General features: G+C 39.3%; 1 protein-coding gene across 1 annotated transcript; it reads left to right on the plus strand.

The window, feature by feature from the left end:
- The first annotated feature begins 3,268 nt into the window (after positions 1 to 3,268).
- LOC107822302 (uncharacterized) lies at positions 3,269 to 19,535 on the plus strand. The gene is made up of 10 exons (XM_075228147.1): positions 3,269 to 3,741; positions 3,933 to 4,039; positions 4,166 to 4,249; positions 17,165 to 17,221; positions 17,306 to 17,458; positions 17,546 to 17,630; positions 17,846 to 17,936; positions 18,066 to 18,227; positions 18,314 to 18,546; positions 18,635 to 19,535. Exons 1-10 carry the CDS (start codon positions 3,684 to 3,686, stop codon positions 19,285 to 19,287), a joined length of 1,683 nt encoding a protein of 560 aa, XP_075084248.1. The 5' UTR covers positions 3,269 to 3,683; the 3' UTR covers positions 19,288 to 19,535.
- The last annotated feature ends 1,897 nt before the right edge of the window (positions 19,536 to 21,432 follow it).

A 21,432-nucleotide genomic window follows, 5' to 3' on the forward strand; every position in this document is an offset into this window, starting at 1 on the left:
TTAATTTGAGTTTCTCCTCCACCAACCCAGTGGTAGAAATTCATTTGTACGGGGCTCTAGTGACTTTTGCAAGTAGAATTGAAATTCATCAATGTTCCTGCTACTGGTTTGTTGATGCTCTCCTAGTGTAGACCAAATCAAATAATCTTCAACACCATCATTATCCTCCAAAGCACCGGATACAGATGTTGAAACTGAACTTGAAGAAATATTTGCATCTACAGCAGCAGAAGCATCAATAATGTTAGCATAATAATTATATAAAGTTTGTAAATGTTTGCGTAATCAGAAATACAAGTTTCAATATCAGGGGTTTCAGTTGGTCTAATATCCATATAAACATATAAAACAGTGATTAATTGGCGACAAGTGGCCATTTTGATAGAAGGGTTTAAAATAGCACCAATTAGGTAAATAAGAAGAATTGAGTAGAAATATTTTTTAAATTTATTTAGCATAGATTCAACAATAGAAGTATATCCTTCTTTCTTCTTCAAATTATGGAGTAAAAGAGAAATTTCAGCAATATGAACTAAATCATTTGTAATAGTAGGATAATAAGCTCCAGAAAACTCAAGTGTATTCACATAAAATTTTTGTAAAAATTTTACAACATCCTCAATGACATCCCAAGTTCTAGATGTTAACAAACTGTTAGGATCGGTACAATGAGAATTAGCAATTTCAGTTATAGATATTTTATATTTATAATAACATCTTAAGAATAAATAAGTATAATTCCACCTAGTAATTATTTCTTCAGGCATGAGTCTTGGTTTTAGTCCATATTGTACACATTTTTTCTTAAATGTATTTAATCTAGCACTTCTATTATTTTCTTGAATTACACCAATAGTTCTTCTAACTAAAGTGATCTCATCTCTAAATAATTCAAGGTCACTCTTCACAATTAAATTATAAATATAATATGCACACCTAACATGAAATATTTTATGAAGTGGTGGGTGTAGATATAATTTTAATATTGTAATAGCAGCATTGTTGTTAGAAGCATTATCAAATGACATACACAAAATTTTTTCTGCAAGATTGTAAAATATAGCAACTTCATGGATAGTATTACTTATAAATGCACCAGGATGATTTTGATCTTCATCATATTTAAAAGCAATAATACGTTTTTGCATATAAAAATTATTATTTATCCAATGGCATGTAACAGTCAAATAATCACTTTCATTTACAGCACGACCAATATCAGAAGTAAGAGAAACTCTACAAGAAAGACTGGCGAATAAATAACGGATATATGTTTGATATTGTCCAAAAAGCCTAAAGATATCAGCTCTACAAGTACTTATAGGAATACCTTTAAACAAAGGGTTATAAATTATTTGAATATAAGTAACAAGATATGGTGAAGCAGCAAAACTAAAAGGTAAACAACCTAAAACAATCACTTTAACTAATTCTTCCCGATCTTTCATTATATCGTATTTACCCATTAAACCGCCAGTACCCGGGTTAAGTTTTTGTTGCCCACCTTCCTCATCAGCACCCCATGCAATAAGGTGGTTATCTATCATGTGCCTACGAAGTTGACCCGTTCCCCCTGCCTAACCTCCGGTCTCATGTTTATAAACTTTCTTACAAATTTAACATCTTACATAATTTTTATCTTCTTCTAGTCTTTCAAAAAAATTCCAACACTTACTTCTTAATCTTCGATTCCTCTTAATAGGGAGGGGAGGCCTACCTGTATTACCACGACCTCCACCCTTAATAGTTTGAGTTGACTAGCATTACTAGGTGTAACTAGTGGTGTTTCAAAATTTATTAGGTGATTGAATATCATCTAAATTATCATCTATACCATAATTTTCTTGAAGTTGCTCATAATCTACATTTAAATTTTCAGGTGAACTTTCAGAAATATGTGTAAAGCTACTAGAAGAACCATCACCACCTCTTACTTAACTCTCCCCAAACAGTCACCACCCCCAGCATACCGGGTTGACCCGGGCTGTGATTGGGCTGGCCCAGTCCTATTAACAAGCTTAGTTGGGAGTGGGTGAACAAAGTCCCACATGAAAAATAGAAACGAAAAATAAGCTATTTATAAAGAGTTGAATACTTTTAATGGTGTGAGGCCTTTTGGGTAAAATCGTGCGGGCTTGACCCAAATCGGACAATATCACACCATATTAAAAGTATCATTGGACCGTTTTAGCCCAACAACTGGTTTTATTGGGCGATTCACTATCTTTACCCATAGCTTCAATGCCCGATTCACTACCTTTACCCATAGCTTCAAAGGCGTATACACTTCCTTGGGTTTTAGTGACCGTAAATACTCGGGTCATGTGGGTGGCACATAGTATCTCCAAATTAGCCCATAAACGATAATAGGTCATGTGAAACTTAGTTCAAGGGGAAAATTATTGGGAGTGTGTGAACAAAGTCCCACGTGGAAAGTAGAAAAGAAAAATAAGTTACTTATAAGGAGTTGGATACTCTTAATGGTGTGATGCCTTTTGGGAAAAACTGTGCGGGCTTGATCCCAAGCAGACAATATCATACCATGTTAAGAGTATCTTTGGGCCATTTTAGCCCACCTGACATTACGTTCATAGCGTGGAGGGAGAGGGACAAAAACATTTATTAGTTGGATGATTTTATATTGTAAAAATAGCACGGGCTAGTCAGTTTTCGGACTAGTAATTCAAAAATAGCCACCGTTTGCAAAGTCATTGAAAAATAGCCACTATTTTGCTGCAACACGGACCTGTCCAATATAATATACTGGAGATTGGTGCACCTGTATATGAACTTCCAGCATATTATGCTGGAACTCCAACACGCAAAAAGTTTCAGCATAATATACTGGAGATTGGAGCACCTGTGTATGAACTTCCAGCATATTATGCTGGACCGGTATATTATACTGGAACTCCGGTATATTATGCTGGAGTTCCAGTATATTATGCTGGAATATTTTTCAGATTTTGAACAGTATTTTCGTTCAGATATATCTTTACATGAAAAGTGGCTAAATTTCGATTACTTTTGAAGTTGTAACTATTTTTCAATCACCAATTATAAATCTGGCTATTTTTGAATTTATACAGTGATTGTGTGGACGATAGTAGCACCAGTGCTATGCAAAAATGACTTCACTAATAAGTAATTTTATTAATTTGAGTCATCATTTAAGAATTTTTTTTTCCCAAACTCTTGTATATTTTCCTGTTTGGTCTCGTGGTTAAGCAAATGATTTTACTTGGCTTATTTTATCTCAAATGACACCTCAACGACATCTCTATGGACAAAAAAGTCATGAAAATACTGAACAGTGCCTTTCCTTTCTGAAGTGGCAGTTACATATTTACTATCTTGCTACGGCCGGTTGGGCAGTCATGCATATTTATTTATTATCGTGCACCAAAAAAGAGTCAAAGATAGACATTAAATTAAACAATCTGACTTTGTGTGCTCTTCCGTGGGCGGTGTTCTCTTCCTTTTTGTGTGTGTGTGTTCCTGTGGGGCATCTTGCAACTACTGAGAATTGTTTTTTAGATGTCACAAACAGAAGCAGCCAAAACGCTGCAGCTTATAAATCTGCTATGGCAATTGAAAAATCCGAGCTTTCTACTAAACTTGTGCTGCAGAAGTCCAGGAACTTACACAAAGAGAAACCGGATTTCTTGATTTGATTGAACGCTATGGATGGTGGAATCGGATCATCACATCATCAGCAGCAAGACCATGTCTTAGTCGAAGGTAAAGTCCCATTTTTATCATTCCTTTTTTTTTTGTTCCTTTTAATTTGTAAACCATCTTTTTCTTGTCCATGATACTTTCTTCTTTGGGTCCCTTTAATTTTTTCTGTTTCCTTTTTGTTGTGTAGCTTTAGTTCAAACCGTTAATTGTATTTAACAATTCATTTAATATGTATAAATAATTCTCTTTAGGTGACTATATGTATAGAGAGCTATGGAAAGCATGTGCAGATCCCATGATGGATCTTCCTAAACTTGGGGAGAGAGTTTACTATTTCCCTATGACTCACATGGAGCTGGTAACTTCTCTTTTTAATGTCTTCCTATTATTATTTGCTTAAGTTTAAGATGTTATTCTTTTCGATGGCTGAATTATCTTTATTTCCTCCTTTAATTTCCTCGTCGTGTTTACTTTGAATATACAGTTGAAGGAATCAGCTGATCAGATTGTACCATCGTTCGACCTCCCTACAAATATCCTCTGTAGGGTCATTAACATTCAGCTCAGGGTATGTTGATCATTACCCATTCCTTTTTTTCCCTCAAGAGTAAATCTGCCTTGTGAGCCTATGTGGTATAATCATCTCTCAATTGTACAAATAGGAGTTGGTTTCCTATCTTTTATAGTAGCTGTCTGACACATCCCCCATGCCTACTTAAGCGATCAAAGTTCTTGCGTAAATGTATTGGAAAAAAAGTGGGATATATTTGCTGGTTTATTCATCTCGACTTTGAAAGAAGAGACTCTTTCATTGAACAACTAAAAAACTTATGATCTCGTGGTTTATGTTTTATGAAACCATGAATGACCTGTCCTTGATAGAAACTAACGGTCCACCAAACTGTATAGAGAATCAGGTTCTCTATAAGTTCCCACAGAACACACGCACACTGCAGTAGGTAAATGAGACAAAGAAGTTTTACGTGAAAAACTCCCTGCTCACGGGATTAAAAATCACGACCTACCCTTGTAGGATTTCAACTTCACTACTGAGCAAACTTTAGATTACAACCTATTGTAACCTAGGAATTAACATCTTAATCCCTCACTAACTTGTAACAACTCTATTACAAACCACTTTGTAATAACTCTATTACAAAGACTTTACAACTCGACTAACTCTAGCCAAGACACAAACACAAGGATTTATGATTTACAAAGATTTCCTACACAATGCTTCTAATAAAGCTAAGTAGGAATTACAAGCAAAGAACTTTAACAAATGTGCAACACAACTAAGGACATGTAATGACTCAATACATGAAACTGGTCCTTCGTTATGATGTTCTTTGTTCTTGATGCCCTTGAGAATCACTTGCAAGATTGGCACAGACTTGAGAGAAATTGCTTGATCGATTCTTGAATGTGCAAGTAATTTGTTTTACCTTCCTTGATATTAATAATGCATTTGTGACATCACTAGGATGATGTAAGAAATGTAGGTAAAAGATACTCCCCATAAAGTTGACTGCTGCACTGTTTCTGCATTGTAGCGTGTGCAGGCAGCAACTTTACAGCTGGGGCAGTTGACTTGTGCAGTATCCTCAGGAAACGGTAGCTATATGTTCCCTCTGTTGTTCCTTTGACTCTGAAGAGTTGAACCATATCCCAAGCTGGAACCTTTTGATCTTAAGGTCTTGAGAATGTGTAACATGTTCCTTATCTGGTTCTTGACAGTAAATTTGTTAGATCATCAAAACATAACAGGGATATACATATAGCCTATCAATTTTCCCCTTTTTGATAATGACAAATTTATAATTCAAGTTCCCCCTAAGAAACATCATTTCCTAAATTCCCCCTGAATCTGAATCTGTTACCCACCCAATCTGTTCCCCCTGAATTATTTTTCCCCCTTTTGGCATCATAAAAAGATTAGTAACAGGCTTATAGCAGAAAGAAGTCTAGCTCGAGTTAACTCATGCCACTTGTGTGCACACAACATGACTAAAAACATAGCATAAAGAGCAAGACATACACATCAAAAGGATGAAACTTATATTAATTTTTGGAAATTAAGTAGGGAGCAGTTCCATTGTTACCAACACATCCACAAAATAAAAACAACAAAAACAGAAGTACCAGTCATAAACATCATCATAACTAAAACAAAGGACAGACACTAGGATTTGATACTGGAAAGGGAACACGTTCTAGGGAGCACTGGAAGGGGAGGGCTTAGATGAAGAGGCAAGGTTTTCAAGAAGGATGTCCATTCGAGCATTAGCTGACATCTGCTCATTGAGCAGTTTCTCCTTCAAGTCCTTAACCTGTTTCCTGAGGTCGGCATTTTCTTTGGTCAGACGGGCAACCTTTGTGCTGTGAGAGCTGCGGGAACCAGGTGCCTCCTGAAGCTGACTTAGCTGACCCTCAAGAATTGCATTCCTTTCCTTCAGCTTCCTTATCTCATCAGTGGCACTGTTTTGGGCGTTGATCAACTGGGAGATAGTAGAAGTGCTGCCAACCCCTCCAACCTTATCAATGCACTCACATTCCTCGAGGGTGGTCTTGGAGAAGGATTACTTGCGAGTACCCACTTTAGCTTTTCCCAAAAGGACTTTGAAGAACTCAAAAACCTTAGTGAGGAAGAACCCGTAAGGCATCCCATGATTATCATCCTTGAACTCTGCCACCTTCTGCATGTGTTCTATCATGATGCTAGGCAGGTTGATAGTTGTGTATCCATCCAGTGCTTCCATGAGAACCAGGTCTGCTCGCTAGCATCACCCTTCCTTTTTACTGATGTGCGAGCACTCTTTCCTTTCTCAGCAGATTTCCCAGATACCCATTTCGCAGACGTTTTTTCAATTGATTCTTCTGTCACTTGTTCCCCAGATTCCTCAACTACCTTTTCACAAGATTTTTCATCCTCAACCTTGCTCAAGTCCCTTTCACTCACGTATGACTCCCTTCTGGACTTTGGAACAGTAAATTTCTTTGAGGACTTACGAACCAAGGAACCAAGTTCCTCTTCTACCTCATCATCAACATCAACGACTAGTACATGAGGCACTATCTTCTCATTTACAACCTTTCCATCTTTCACCAATCTCCTCTTCTTCTTTTCCTTTTTGCTTTTCCTTAAAACTGACTCAAATTCTTCCTTCTTCTGCAACCTAGTGATAGGTCTCTTAGAAGTTGACTCTTGGGGAGTTGCCTGACTGCTCCTAGCCCTGATGAAGCTCGCTAGAGCCACATTGTCATAGTCATCTTCACTCCCTTCGTTTTCCTCCTCAGACAGAGATCGCATCTCGGGAGGAACAATGGCCAATGGCTCAGCATAGAAATAAGGAGAGGGAGCGGGATCAGTACTGACATGGGGTTCTTTAGAAGAACATGGAGTTTCATCCCAAGTAGGAGCATAGTGCTCCTCTTGTGTGGAGGGATCAGGTCCCTCAGGAAGTTCCCAGTAGTACTGTCTGGTGCCAGATTTTTGACAGGCACCAGTTCCCTTCCCTCGACCTCTGTACCATTATCTTCCCTCTGAAACTCAGACACACCCTCATAACCTTCGATAAGACTTCCCTCAGCAGCGAATGAAAGCATATTTTCTATAGCTTCTTGTTCTTGTAACTCCAAAGTAACTTCAGAAGGCATAAGAGGATCATTACCTGTAGGATCCAAGCCTGGGGCTACCATTGTTGATTCATCACTGGTATGACCCACACCTTGTTCTTTAGCAGAACTTTCTTCCACTGGTAGACTAGAAATTTTTTTATTTTCTTCTCCATCCACTGTGTCTTCGTCAACCATCTTTTCCGGTGAGGCAGAAGTAGAGGTCACAACCACAAATTTCCCGGGAGTCGATGTTTTGCGACTCCGATGAGAACCAGAACTCGACTGGGTTGAAGAGGAAGCAGAGGGTGGTTGTGACTCTAGCTTAGGGTTTGGACTAGTCGGAACAGGGAGTGTGGGCTCTATCACTGGTGTTTCAACGGTTGAGGACACAGTGGAGACGATGCTTGGAACATTTTGTGTTTCCTGATTGTCAGACATGGTGGAGTGTAGTTAGTTGAAGAAGAGAGTTTGAAGAAGGGAAAAAGGGAATTTTGGATTCGTGATATGAACAGTTCTGAAAGTGACTGTGAATGGATTTATTTGAGAGGAGTTGGAGACCGGTTGGGTATCAATTTTGGGTAGTCGGGTCGCTTCATAAAGTGTGAGACGCTTTGATTCAAGAAGCAAAAAGAAACTGACAATATAATGACGTGGCACCGTTTCAGCCGTTTAAAAAATTGTGCATGAGAGTACAGAGGAACTACTAACCTGTGTTAAAGGAACCAGGTTCCCTGACAGAGTTTGAAAATGTAAGCCTCATCCTTTGACCAACGTGCAATGCATTAGCTACTTGTCTGCTCTGTAATCGTCATGCGTGTCTACTTGTAACGGTATAGGGGTGAGTTAGACTGCGCCAGAAAACACTTTTTAGCTATTTTACCTGTACATTTCTTTCGTAGCCAATCATGGAGGAACCAGGTCCCTAGCTAGATTTCATCAACCCTAGTGCCAGGCGATTTTTTTCAAAGTGCTCTCTGCTCAGTGCTTTGGTGAAGATATCTGCAATTTGATCTTCTGTGCTGCAAAACTTCAGGCAGGCGAGCCCTTTCTCAATATTGTTTCTGAGGAAGTGATGTCGCACATCAATATGCTTTGTTCTCTTATGTTGAACTGGATTTTTTTCCATGTTGAGAGCACAAGAGTTGTCACATAGTAAGGGCACACAATCAGAAAACACACCGAAATCTTCTAGTTGCTGCTTGATCCACAACAGTTGAGCACAACAAGAGGCAAGAAGAATTAGATTTCAGTCCCAACAGAAAAATAAAGTTTTTGTTTAAAAGGTAACCACTGCTAAGGAACCTGGTCCCTCCATTAAAAACGTATATTGCCTGCCTGGACAAGAAGAAGTCTAATTCGCCCTTTTCCTCATTACAAGGGACCCAAACTTGTTTGGGTTCCTAAGTCTAACCCTTGATTCTCTTGTGCAGGGAGCAGTGAAAGGAAGCAGCCAAAAATGGTACATGGATAGTGGCTGTTCTAAACACATGACTGGAAGCATCAATGACTTCCTTTCACTCAAAGCCCTGCAAGGACAATGGAGTGTGTCCTTTGGCAATGGCAAAAAGGGATACATTCAAGGAGTAGGAAGAATAGGACTCTTGAAGACATAGCAAGAACAATGTTGATTGACAGTGGCATTGCGAAGAATTTCTGGGCAGAAGCAGTCAACATTGCGTGCTACTTGGTGAACAGGTGCAAGATCAGGTCCCTCCTGAACAAAACCCCGTATGAACTGCTGAACGAAAGGAAGCCCAAGCTAACACATTTGAGGACATTTGGCTGCAAATGTTTTGTTCTCAAAAATATCAAGGAAGCATTGAAGGATACTGACTGGATTACTGCTATGCAAGATGAACCTCATCAATTTGAGAGAAAGAATGTATGGCACCTAGTTCCCCGACCTGCTAACAGAACTGTCATAGGAACCAGGTGGGTATTTAGAAACAAACTTGATGAGTTTGGAAACACCTCAAGAAATTAGGGAAGGTTAGTAGTTCAAGGGTACAATCAAGAAGGAATTGACTATGCTGAAACTTTTGCTCCAGTTACTCGAACGGAGGTCATCGGAATCCTTATTGCCTTTGCATCTCATATGGAATTCAAATTGTTTCAAATGAATGTCAACAGTGCATTTCTGAATGGCTTTCTGAAAGAAGAAGTTTTCGTCAAGCAACGGCCTAGTTTCGAGTGCCATGAGGATCTTGAGCACGTGTTTAAACTTGACAAGGCATTATATGGACTGAAGCAGGCTCCTCGTGCATGGAATGAAAGGCTGTCCAAGTTTCTTCTAGAAAATGGCTCTACAAGAGGGAAAATTGACAACACTCTATTTCTGAAGAAACGGGGGAGGAACCTGCTCATAGTGCAAGTCTATGTTGATGACATTATTTTCGGAGCAACAAATGACTCTTTGTGTGAGGAATTTGCAAGACTCATGGGAAGTGAGTTTGAAATGAGTATGATGGGGGAATTGAATTTCTTCTTGGGTCTACAAGTCAAGCAAAGTCCTAGGGGCACAATGATAAGTTGGCAAAAGTACATCAAAGAGCTTCTAAAGAGATTTGAGATGGAGAGTTCAAAGATCATTGATACACCTATTGCCACTGCCACTCGCCTGTATATGGATGAACCTGGTTCTCCTGTAAAACGAGATTATGTATAGAGGAATTATTGGGTCACTTTTGTATCTCACAGCAAGTAGACCAGACATTGTTTTCAGTGTGGGGCTCTATGCCAGGTTTCAATCCAATCCAAAGGAGTCTCATCTGAAGGCTGCAAAGAGAATTCTGAGGTATCTCAAAGGAACGCAGGACCTGGTTCTCTACTATCCCTCAGGAGATAACTTTGACTTAATAGGGTATGTTGATGCTGACTATGCTGGTTATCTGGTGGATAGGAAAAGCACTTCTGGTATGGCACATTTTCTGAGTTCATGTCTAATCTCATGGGGCACAAGAAAACAAAACTCAATGACCCTTTCAATTGTTGAAATTGAGTATGTGGCAATAGGTGTATCCAGGCGAGTGGCAGTGGCAATAGGTGTATCAATGATCTTTGAACTCTCCATCTCAAATCTCTTTAGAAGCTCTTTGATGTACTTTTGCTGACTTATCATTGTGCCCCTAGGACTTTGCTTGACTTGTAGACCCAAGAAGAAATTCAATTCCCCCATCATACTCATTTCAAACTCACTTCCCATGAGTCTTGCAAATTCCTCACACAAAGAGTCATTTGTTGCTCCGAAGATAATGTCATCAACATAGACTTGCACTATGAGTAGGTTCCTCCCCCGTTTCTTCAGAAATAGAGTGTTGTCAATTTTCCCTCTTGTAGAGCCATTTTCTAGAAGAAACTTGGACAGCCTTTCATTCCATGCACGAGGAGCCTGCTTCAGTCCATATAATGCCTTGTCAAGTTTAAACACGTGCTCAAGATGCTCATGGCACTCGGAACTAGGCCGTTGCTTGACGAAAACTTCTTCTTTCAGAAAGCCATTCAGAAATGCACTGTTGACATCCATTTGAAACAATTTGAATTCCATATGAGATGCAAAGGCAATAAGGATTCCGATGACCTCCGTTCGAGTAACTGGAGCAAAAGTTTCAGCATAGTCAATTCCTTCTTCTTGATTGTACCCTTGAACTACTAACCTTCCCTTATTTCTTGTGGTGTTTCCAAACTTATCAAGTTTGTTTCTAAATACCCACCTGGTTCCTATGACAGTTCTGTTAGCAGGTCGGGGAACTAGGTGCCATACATTCTTTCTCTCAAATTGATGAGGTTCATCTTGCATAGCAGTAATCCAGTCAGTATCCTTCAATGCTTCCTTGATATTTTTGAGAACAAAACATTTGCAGCCAAATGTCCTCAAATGTGTTAGCTTGGGCTTCCTTTCGTTCAGCAGTTCATACGGGGTTTTGTTCAGGAGGGACCTGATCTTGCACCTGTTCACCAAGTAGCACGCAATGTTGACTGCTTCTGCCCAGAAATTCTTCGCAATGCCACTGTCAATCAACATTGTTCTTGCCATGTCTTCAAGAGTCCTATTCTTCCTACTCCTTGAATGTATCCCTTTTTGCCATTGCCAAAGGACACACTCCATTGTCCTTGCAGGGCTTTGAGTGAAAGGAAATCATTGATGCTTCCAGTCATGTGCTTAGAACAGCTACTATCCATGTACCATTTTTGGCTGCTTCCTTTCACTGCTCCCTGCACAAGAGAATCAAGGGTTAGACTTAGGAACCCAAATAAGTTTGGGTCCCTTGTAATGAGGAAAAGGGCGAATTAGACTTCTTCTTGTCCAGGCAGGCAATATACGTTTTTAATGGAGGGACCAGGTTCCTTAGCAGTGGTTACCTTTTAAACAAAAACTTTATTTTTCTGTTAGGACTGAAATCTAGCTTTACAGTTTTCTTTAAAATGCCCAGTGTTACCACAGTGAGTGCAGAGCCAATTGTCAGGTACAGTAACGTACTTGCTATGAGGGTTGTAGGGAGTTTTTTTCCCTTTGGAACCCGATTCCCTGCCTGTTTCCCCCATTGTTTGTGTACATGGCAGTGATAGCATCAGAGGACCAGGTCCACTTGAGTGATTTTTCAAGATCACTCTTGACTTTACCTACTTCTTCCTGATGTTGTTTGTTCTTCTCAAGTTCAGCACACATACTAGATTTCACCGATTTTATCTCATCTTTAAGCCTAAGGTGTGCCTCACTTGCAACTTCCTTTCCCTTTTGAGTGTTCATAAGCCTACTTTACCTTCTTAGTTCCTCAATTGTTTCCTGTAGGTCTAAAACTACTACCAATAGGTCATCTCTCTCATGCTCTATGTTTGCAATTCTCTCCGTCAAAATATCCTTTTCCCTTTTTAAACTCTCAATGGTCTCTCTTAGATCAACCGCAACCACCACTAGATCATCTCTATCGTGTTCTATTTCTCCTAGTTCCGTGGTTAGCGCATTTTTATCATTAATGAGACTGTGATAAGCATAAATTAAAACTTTAGCCAAAGATATAAGCTTCTTTTGAGAATAGGATTTCAGATTTCTTTGAATATCCAGAAAGTTTACCTCATCTTCATCGTCATCTTCCTCATCCTCATCTGATTTAGCCATTAGAGCAAATATGGAACCTTTTGTCAGGAACCTGGTTCCTTTTGACTGCTTTGTCTGTGTTGTGTTTGTACTGATCTTGCTTAAGGAGGGGGCAATCCTTGATGAAATGTCCTAGTTTCCCACACTTATGACATAGATCATAGCCTCTTGGCTTGCTAGAGCTGCCCCTTTTGGAATACCTCCATTTCTGCGAACCATTTTCTGAAATCTCTTTGTCAGGTAAGCCATGCCGATATCCTTACCACTTGAGTCATTTTTGTCTGTCTTGAGGATCAGGTTCTTCTCCCTTTTGGGCTCTATTCTCTCATTGTCCTTCTTCTTCTTCATTTCATAAGTTTTCAGATTACCAATGAGTTCATCAATGGTCAGCTTCTGCCAATCCTTTGCCTCTATGATGGCGTTTACCTTGCTTTCCCAGGAACTAGGTAATTGTCACGACCCAAAAACCTGACCTGTCGTGATGGCGCCTATCGTGGAACTAGGCAAGCCGACTCATTCCAAAACAAACCGATATTTTCATTTCAAGGATAATTTCAAGGCTATATAGCGTAAAAACCCTCGTAAAGGAGTTCAAATCAAACACAAAAATGCGGAAAAGAAAAGCCCGACATCGGGGTGTCACTTGTCATGAGCATCTACTACAATCTGTCTAACAATATCAAGACTAACATAGTCTGGAAAATAGCTAATACAACTAAAGGAAGATAGGAGGGAGAAGAGCAGGACTGCGATCGCCAGGCAGCTACCTTGCTATCCCCGAGAAAGATCTGCAGCCAGAATAATCAACAACGGCTACCGTATCTAGCTACACCTGGATCTGCACACAAGGTGCAGGGAGTAACGTGAGTACGTCAACTCAGTAAGTAACAACAATAAATAAAGACTGAGCAGTAGTGACGAGCAATAAAGCATAAAAAGTTCATATCATGAAATCTCAATAAAATACCACATGCTTTAAAAATCAGGATTTGAATCAAAATATCTCGTTTAAACCCAGTTCCAGTAAAATCATTTAAAGATATTTTTCAACAGTTTTCAAACAGAGGCTAAATGAAAAGGTGAGAAAAATGATGAAATCATAAACAACAGCCCCTCGGGCATACCTCACAATCACTCGTATACAGCCTCTCGGGCAAACCTCACAGTCACTCATGCCTCTCGGGCATACCTCACAATCAATCATGCCACTCGGGCATACCTCACAATCACTCATGCCTCTCAGTCACTCACCACTCGGCACTCAGTAGGTACCTGCGCTCACTGGGTATGTGTGCAGACTCCGGAGGGGCTCCTTCAGCCCAAGAGCTATATCAAGCCAAATCATGGCATAAATCACCCAGGCCCTCGGCCTATATCGAACATGCTGCGGCGTGCAGCCCGATCCCATAAATATCCTCACAAATCAGGCCCTCGGCTTCACTCAGTCATAAACCTCTCAAGCCACTCGGGCATTTCAGTAAAAACAGGGTACTCAGCCCAAAACAATATTTATATGCATCAAAATAGAGTAAGGAAAACTGAGTTATGCAGTAAACAGGTATAACCATGACTGAGTATAAACTTTCAATCGAAAATAGTGAGGGGATAGTAAGAAAAGGCCCCTAAGGGTCCAAACAACATCGACACAAGGCCTAAACATGGCATTCAACCCAATTTACAGAACTCTTTCTAAAACATATAAGTATCATGTAATTTCAACAAAATATGCAACTTTACAGTTGCTACGGGACGGAGCAAGTCACAATCCCCAACAGTGCACGCCCACACGCCCGTCACCTAGCATGTGCGTCACCTCAAAATAGTAGAATGATATGAAATTCGGGGTTTCATACCCTCAGGACTAGATTTACAATCGTTACTTACCTCAAACCGTGTAATTCTTTATTCCGCTATGCTCTTGCCGCGAGAATTTGACTCCGAAAGCCTCGTATCAAGCCACAATTAATTCGATTCAGTCAATACCAATTATTGTAATTAATTCCAAAAGGAAATACTAATTTTTCCAATAAAATCCGAAATTAACTCAAAAATCGCCTATGGGGCCTACGCCTCGGAACCCGACAAAAGTTACAAAGTATGAACGCTCATCCAACCACGAGTCCAACCGTACAAATTTCACCAAATTCCGATATCAACTTGACCCTCAAATCTTTAATTAAAGTCTATGAAGATTTCTACCATTTTCAACCCAATCTTTACCCATTTGAACTTAATAATCTTTACTCTTACACCCAAAAATCATACTATTATTCACCCATCTTTACTCCAAACCCGAAATTGAAAAATTAGGGAAAGAAATTCTTACCTCTTTGAAGCCCTAGCAAGATCCTTGTGAAATCTTCAAACCTTGAACAGGAATTGATGGATAAATGACTAAGTCTTCGCTTTCTCTCTCTAAAATGCTCTCACCTCTCTCTAAAATGTCAGATTTTGGCTCAAAAATGAGCTTCAAGGGCTATAAATCGAAGTTGGGTCAGGTCAAAATTTAGAAAGAATGGAAGTTCCGACGCAGTTATGCGATCGCATAACAGGTATGCGGTCCGCATACCGGACGCATAATTTGGCCTCCAAAGCTGGGCGTTACTGACCCGGTCTGCGGTCATTATGCGGCCCGCATACTTGTTCTGCGGTCGCATAATGCACCGTAAAACAGGTCTGCGGTCACATAGTGCACCGCAGATTTTCCTCAAATCTTGCCCCTTTCCTGATCCACTTTGCGACCATTATGCGGTCCGCAGAGTGATTCTGCGACCGCATAGTGGTCGCAGAAATGACCCTTTTTTCCAACAAAATTTTCCTTTAACCATCGGTGCATTGTTCAACCCAAAAAGTCCGCCGCGAGAAATTTCTATAATCTTTGTACTAATTGATCTACCTCGGCACCACCAAACCTTAATTTCCTTAGCAAAATTTCTCCGGGGTCGTTACACATAAGTCAACATCCGGTCAACCTTTTCAACTTAGATTTTAAACCTTGGAACTAAGTGCTCCAAATCATTTCAAAACCTCACCGGACCCAAACCAATTACCCCGGCAAGCCAAATAACAACTTTAATTCACAATTTGAGCAGTAAATGGGGGAACGAGATTGCAATAGTCAAAACGACCAGCCAGGTCGTTACAGTAATAAAGTATTTTCCTGACAAGTTTGTTCCTGGGAATGATTTCTCCCAGTGAGTGAAGCTCATTGATGATGAAGGTGAACCGAGTATGCATGTCTTGGATGGACTCATCGTCTTTCATCCTGAAAAGCTCGTATTCTGTGGTAAGCATGTCGATCTTTGATTGCTTAACTTGGGTTGTCCCTTCATGAGCTGTTTGGAGAGCTTCCCAGATCTCCTTAGCAGATTGGCATGCTGAAATCCTGTTATATTCATCAGGACCAATACCACAGACAAGAATTTTCTTTGCTCGAAAGTTCTTCTCTATAGCCTTGTGATCAACATCATTGAATTCTTTTCTTGTTTTGGAAACTGTTACTGCTGGGTCACCACTGGTTTTTGTAAGGACGAAGGGTCCATTGCAGATGACGTCCCAGAGCTCTGAGTCTTCAGCTATGATGAAGTCGTGTATCCTTGTCTTCCACCATCCATAGTATTGGCCATTGAATCTTGGTGGCCTGTAGGTAGATTGACCTTCTTCAAAGTTTGGTGGAATAGCCATGAGGATCCTTTCTAGGTGTTAGCCTGATAGAAAGAACCTGCTCTCATACCAAATGATAGAAACTAAGGGTCCACCAAACTGTATAGAGAACCAGGTTCTCTATAAGTTCCCACAGAACACACGCACACTGCAGTAGGTAAATGAGACAAAGAAGTTTTACGTGAAAAACTCCCAGCTCACGGGATTAAAAACCACGACTTACCCTTGTAGGATTTCAACTTCACTACTGAGTAAACTTTAGATTACAACCTATTGTAACTTGGGAAATAACCTCTTAATCCCTCACTAACTTGTAATAACTCTATTACAAGCCACTTTGTAATAACTCTATTACAAAGACTTTATAACTCGACTAACTCTATCCAAGACACAAACACAAGGGTTTATGATTTACAAAGATTTCCTACACAATACTTCTAACAAAACTAAGTAGGAATTACAAGTAAAGAACTTTAACAAAGGTGCAACACAACTAAGGACATGTAATGACTCAATACATGAAACTGGTCCTTCGTTATGTTATTTTTTGTTCTTGATGCCCTTGAGAATCACTTCCAAGATTGGCACAGACTTGAGAAAAATTGCTTGATCGATTCTTGAATGTGCAAGTAATTTGTTTTATCTTCCTTGATGTTAATAATGCATTTGTGACATCACTAGGATGATGTAAGTAAGGTAGGTAAAAGACACTCCCCATAAAGTTGACTGCTGCATTGTTTCTGCACTGTAGCGTGTGCATGCAACAACTTTACAGCTGGGGCAGTTGACTTGTGCAGTATCCTCGGGAAACGGTAGCTATCTGTTCCCTCTATTGTTCCTTTGACTCTGAAGAGTTGAACCATATCCCAAGCTGGAACCTTTTGATCTTAAGGTCTTGAGAATGTGTAACAGCTTCCTTATCTGGTTCTTGACAGTAAGTTTGTTAGATCATCAAAATATAACAGGGATATACGTATAGCCTATCAGTCCTGCTCCATTAGGACAAAAAGATAATACATCCTTGGGTTTGCCAAATTGCTTTTTCTTTTTCTTTCGCTTATGGAATGTGGGCGCAACTGATTATGGCAACTACTTTTTCCTTTTTAGGTGGAACCTGATACTGATGAGGTTTACGCACACATTACTTTACTCCCAGAAGAAAATGTGAGAACTTGGTTATATTACCTTTTAAGAGAATTTATACGAAGATGAAAGTTAGTCTCACTGTTAGGTCGCAACTACTTGCAGCAAAGTGACCAAACAACTCCTGATGCTTGGTCTCCTCAGCCTTTTAATTTGCAATTTCAGTCATTCTGCAAGGTTTTGACTGCTTCTGATACCAATAGTAACTGGGGACTCACTGTGCGACGAGAAGATGCCATAAAATGTTTTCCTCCCCTGGTAATGTTTATCTTCAAAGAACTTTGTGCTTTAGATTATTTAGTTTCTTTTAGTTGATTTTCTTGCACTGCGTGGTTCTTTAATTAGGACATTACCAAGCAGAAACCAATCCAGGAATTGATAGTAAAAGACCTTAATGGCTCCGAATGGCGATTTTGTCATGTATTTCGAGGTAATACTTCTTCTGCACCTTACTTTAGACCAAGGTTCACGGAGTTGAAGGCAAACTGGAACACTTAGTGTACTGTTACCACACGAGTTTCTGTATGAGGCTCTATTTTTCTTCCTTTTTTGATCTATAACCAAACACTAGAGTTACATAAACAAGTTGACACTTTGCATTGTGATTTTCTGTACGCAACAAATTCATTTCTAATAACATCTCAGGCCAACCTCGAAGACATTTGCTTACAAAAGGTTGGAGTAAATTTGTTGCTAGTAAGAAATTAGTTGCTGGGGATTCAGTTATCTTCTTAAGGTAATTGTTTAGTGTATATGTCTCCTAATCAATTGTTATGTGTTACGATTTTTCCTCTATGAATAAAGCATACCAATCCAGCCAAATCTCTCATATTAACCTTATAAATCTGTTATATCCTGCTTCAAGGGGAGGAAATGGTGAACTTTGTGTTGGGGTTAGACGTCAAGCTCATCGAAGACACAACATTGGTTCATCACCAGTTTCAAGTCAAACCGTTCAAGGAGTGCTTGCAGTGGTCTCCCATGCTTTTGCAACGGGAAGTCTCTTTTCTGTCTATTATCAGCCACGGTATAACATACTTGTCAATTTGTCAAATGGAGATACCTTATTACTGAATGCCTATTCTTAGATTTGCTTGTTTGTAATATTTCCAGGAAAAGCAGATTCATTTTAAGCTTGAACAAATATCTTGAACCAAATAGAGCGAAACCATCAAACCAAAATTCAGCTCAGATTGCTTCCAATGGTCTATGCACTAACCAGGCCTCCGTCGATGACCTTGATTGTGATGTATTCAGTGACATCTTCTTAGCTGCACACCCTCTCTTTCTGGAGAATACACCAGAGCCAAATGGGAATTGTGTAGGAGTTGCTTCTACCGTCCAAAGTATGCAAAATGCCTTTGTAATCTACTCCATTATTATTATTTTTTAAATAATTCAAGTTGTGTTGATATACTACTCCTCTTGTCTTAGATTTTGAGGGGTGGCCGGAATCCCAGAGGGAGAGTTTCACTACCTATCCACAGCAGCCTATACCAGAACCTTCTGCGTCGACTTCAACCTTGCAGCCAACTGACACCTTACAAGTGATGTGCACTTATTCTACCCCGAGGCAGCTTCCCACTGAGGGACCTGGTTGTGGTAACGAGCAAGTCTCGTGGGCAGGTTACCAAGTGGCCCAACGATATGTTCCTATACTCAGTAGAGTCATTATGCGTTACCCCAGTACTATCTCTGGCTTCAAAGCAATAACTGGTGCGCTGCAGTCAGTGTACTTGGAGATGTTGGCCAAGTTAGTAGATTTGCTTGAGAAATCCAGAATAGGAAGCATGGACAATAGGAACCAGTTCCAGGTCATTAAGCAATATCTTGTGGACTTGAAGTTTATTGGTATCGATATTAGCTGGATTGAAACCCGTTTAGCACAAATTGATGGTGTCTTGAAAATGGAGAAGTTAATTCAGCACCAACATACGCTTGCCCACAGAATTGATGAAACACAGTTCACCCTTGGGCTACTAAACCAGGAGCTTGGTTCAGTGAGGAAGGAACTCGAGGAGTTGACGCCCAAAGTTGGGCCGACCCCTCCTTCAAAAGATTGTTCTATTCTTGAGGGTCTACTCTAGGTTTAGTTGTTCTGTTTTTCTTTTACTGTTTGGCATACAAAGTCTGAATATAATGTGGCTAACATTGATATGAGGAGCTTGTTCCAGAGCACTAGCTGAGCTTAATTGCTCACAGTAGAAATGTACTATAGCTTCATTTTCTAATGATTGGAGGTTGCATCCCTAAATAAGGAGATGATATACTTGGGAAGTCTTTGGAATTTCAACAATCAGTGTATTAATGAAAATGTTGTTTTAGTTTAAGCTTTTATTTATCTCTTAACACAGGTTTTTTTGATCTTCATATTTTACGATGAAATACAACTTATTAGATAATACAAAGTTAAAAGTGAAATCCAGTCTGGTGCAGCCTTCCATGAACCAACACAATCGTTAGGCAGGTTGAGCTTGGACTGGTTCCAATACCTTGGGGGGGGGGGGGTTGGTTGGTTGAAATTGGGGATTTTTGATCTAATTTGATAATTTTCTCGTGGGCTTTGTTCCTTTAGCATGTATTGATGATATGATTCTGATTTTGGATAAATTCGAGGCGAGGCGCCATCACAATCGGGTTGGTTTTGGGATCGTGACATTATGCCCTGGGCATTGTTGATAACATTGTGCTCTCTCTCTCTCTAAAGCTTTCTAATGCAATGCTTTGAATGAGTGAAATTTTAGCTGGATTGTCAAAGATAATGAAATCATCTACCGGGGCCGGCTGAAATTGAAGCAAGAAAACGTACATATCCTACAGCAGGAATAAAAGCTCTTTTCTTGTGAAATTTTCGATTAAACCACTGGCTTTAGTTTTCTATTTAGCAAGCTAAAATTCGTTGTTTTGGCCAGAGGAAAATGATGAATACAGGAACAAGTTGTTAGTTTTGCTTCAGGCTGTCGAGTATATTTTTGAAGAGTTAGAGAAGAAGAAGAATATGCATTAATTTCTTTTCAAGTATTTTATCCTATCTATAGTTATATTGAATTATGATATAAGTCATTACATCTATTAACTAATCCGGAGTTAAAAAGCCTACCAAACATAGAATAAAGTTAAATTAAATTCTATACATGGATTATTTTCCCAATACCTCATACCAAAGGATATAGGGATTAATTATTTGGTTTGGTTTAGAGATAAGTAATGCAGACATTAGTTATATGGGTATTAGTAATAATAGGTATTGTAGTGTACAAATTAGTAGATTTTAATTATGCAAGGATTATTTCTTATTAAATATTTAGTTTGATATATTATAATTAATATATTAGTAATATGTATAATTTAAAATTATTTTTTACTTTTAAAACAAAATAAAAATATTGTTACCTTTTTTTTTTCTGTAAATAAAAAATACAAGAGAAAATAGTAACTGGATAAAAGGCCCTAATTTCCAATGTACCACCAAACATCAACTTAGCTCCAGATTCTAGTTACCCAAGGGTAAAAATTGTAATATTGCAGGTTCTTAGTCTATAGAAAACCTCTTGACTCATGTACAATACAACAACAACAACAACAACAACCCAGTATAATCTCATTAGTGGGGTCTGGGGAGGGTAGTTTGTACGCAGACCTTACCCCTACCCTGGGGTAGAGAGGCTGTTTCCGATAGACCCTCGGCTCCCTCCCTCCAAGAACTCCCCATCTTGCTTTTGGGGTGACTCGAATTCACAACCTCTTGGTTGGAAGTGGAGGGTGCTTACCACTAAAGCAACCCACTCTTGTCGACTCATGTACAATCAACTTTGCAATAATGGTAGGGCACTTCTGCTTCTGCATTAACAATATTAGCACAATCCTATAGTTTTCGACCTTGAAGTTCTTTCCATTGAAGTATGTCATAGCCAAAGCTACCTCTACATTCCAACATATTGCTTTTCTCTAAATACCCTGCCAAAATAATATTTTTTTTTCCTCAGATTGTCGCAGCTACTGCATATTGAAAAGGCAAGCGTGCAATGCTCTCATCTTGTTGATTACAAAGTGGACATGTCTAATTCAAATTCATGCCTTAATAAGACAGTCTATCCCTTGTATATAATCTTTTATGAGCAGTTAGCCTAAGCATAAATATCCATTTTGGCACTCCAAGGTTATTGCAAAACTGGCCTCTTCTAAGGAACCTTTATATAATCACTCTTGATGAAAATTTGTTACTAATATGA

The sequence above is a fragment of the Nicotiana tabacum genome, chromosome 13, assembly GCF_000715075.1.
Source record: "Nicotiana tabacum cultivar K326 chromosome 13, ASM71507v2, whole genome shotgun sequence".
NCBI classification, from domain to species: domain Eukaryota; kingdom Viridiplantae; phylum Streptophyta; class Magnoliopsida; order Solanales; family Solanaceae; genus Nicotiana; species Nicotiana tabacum.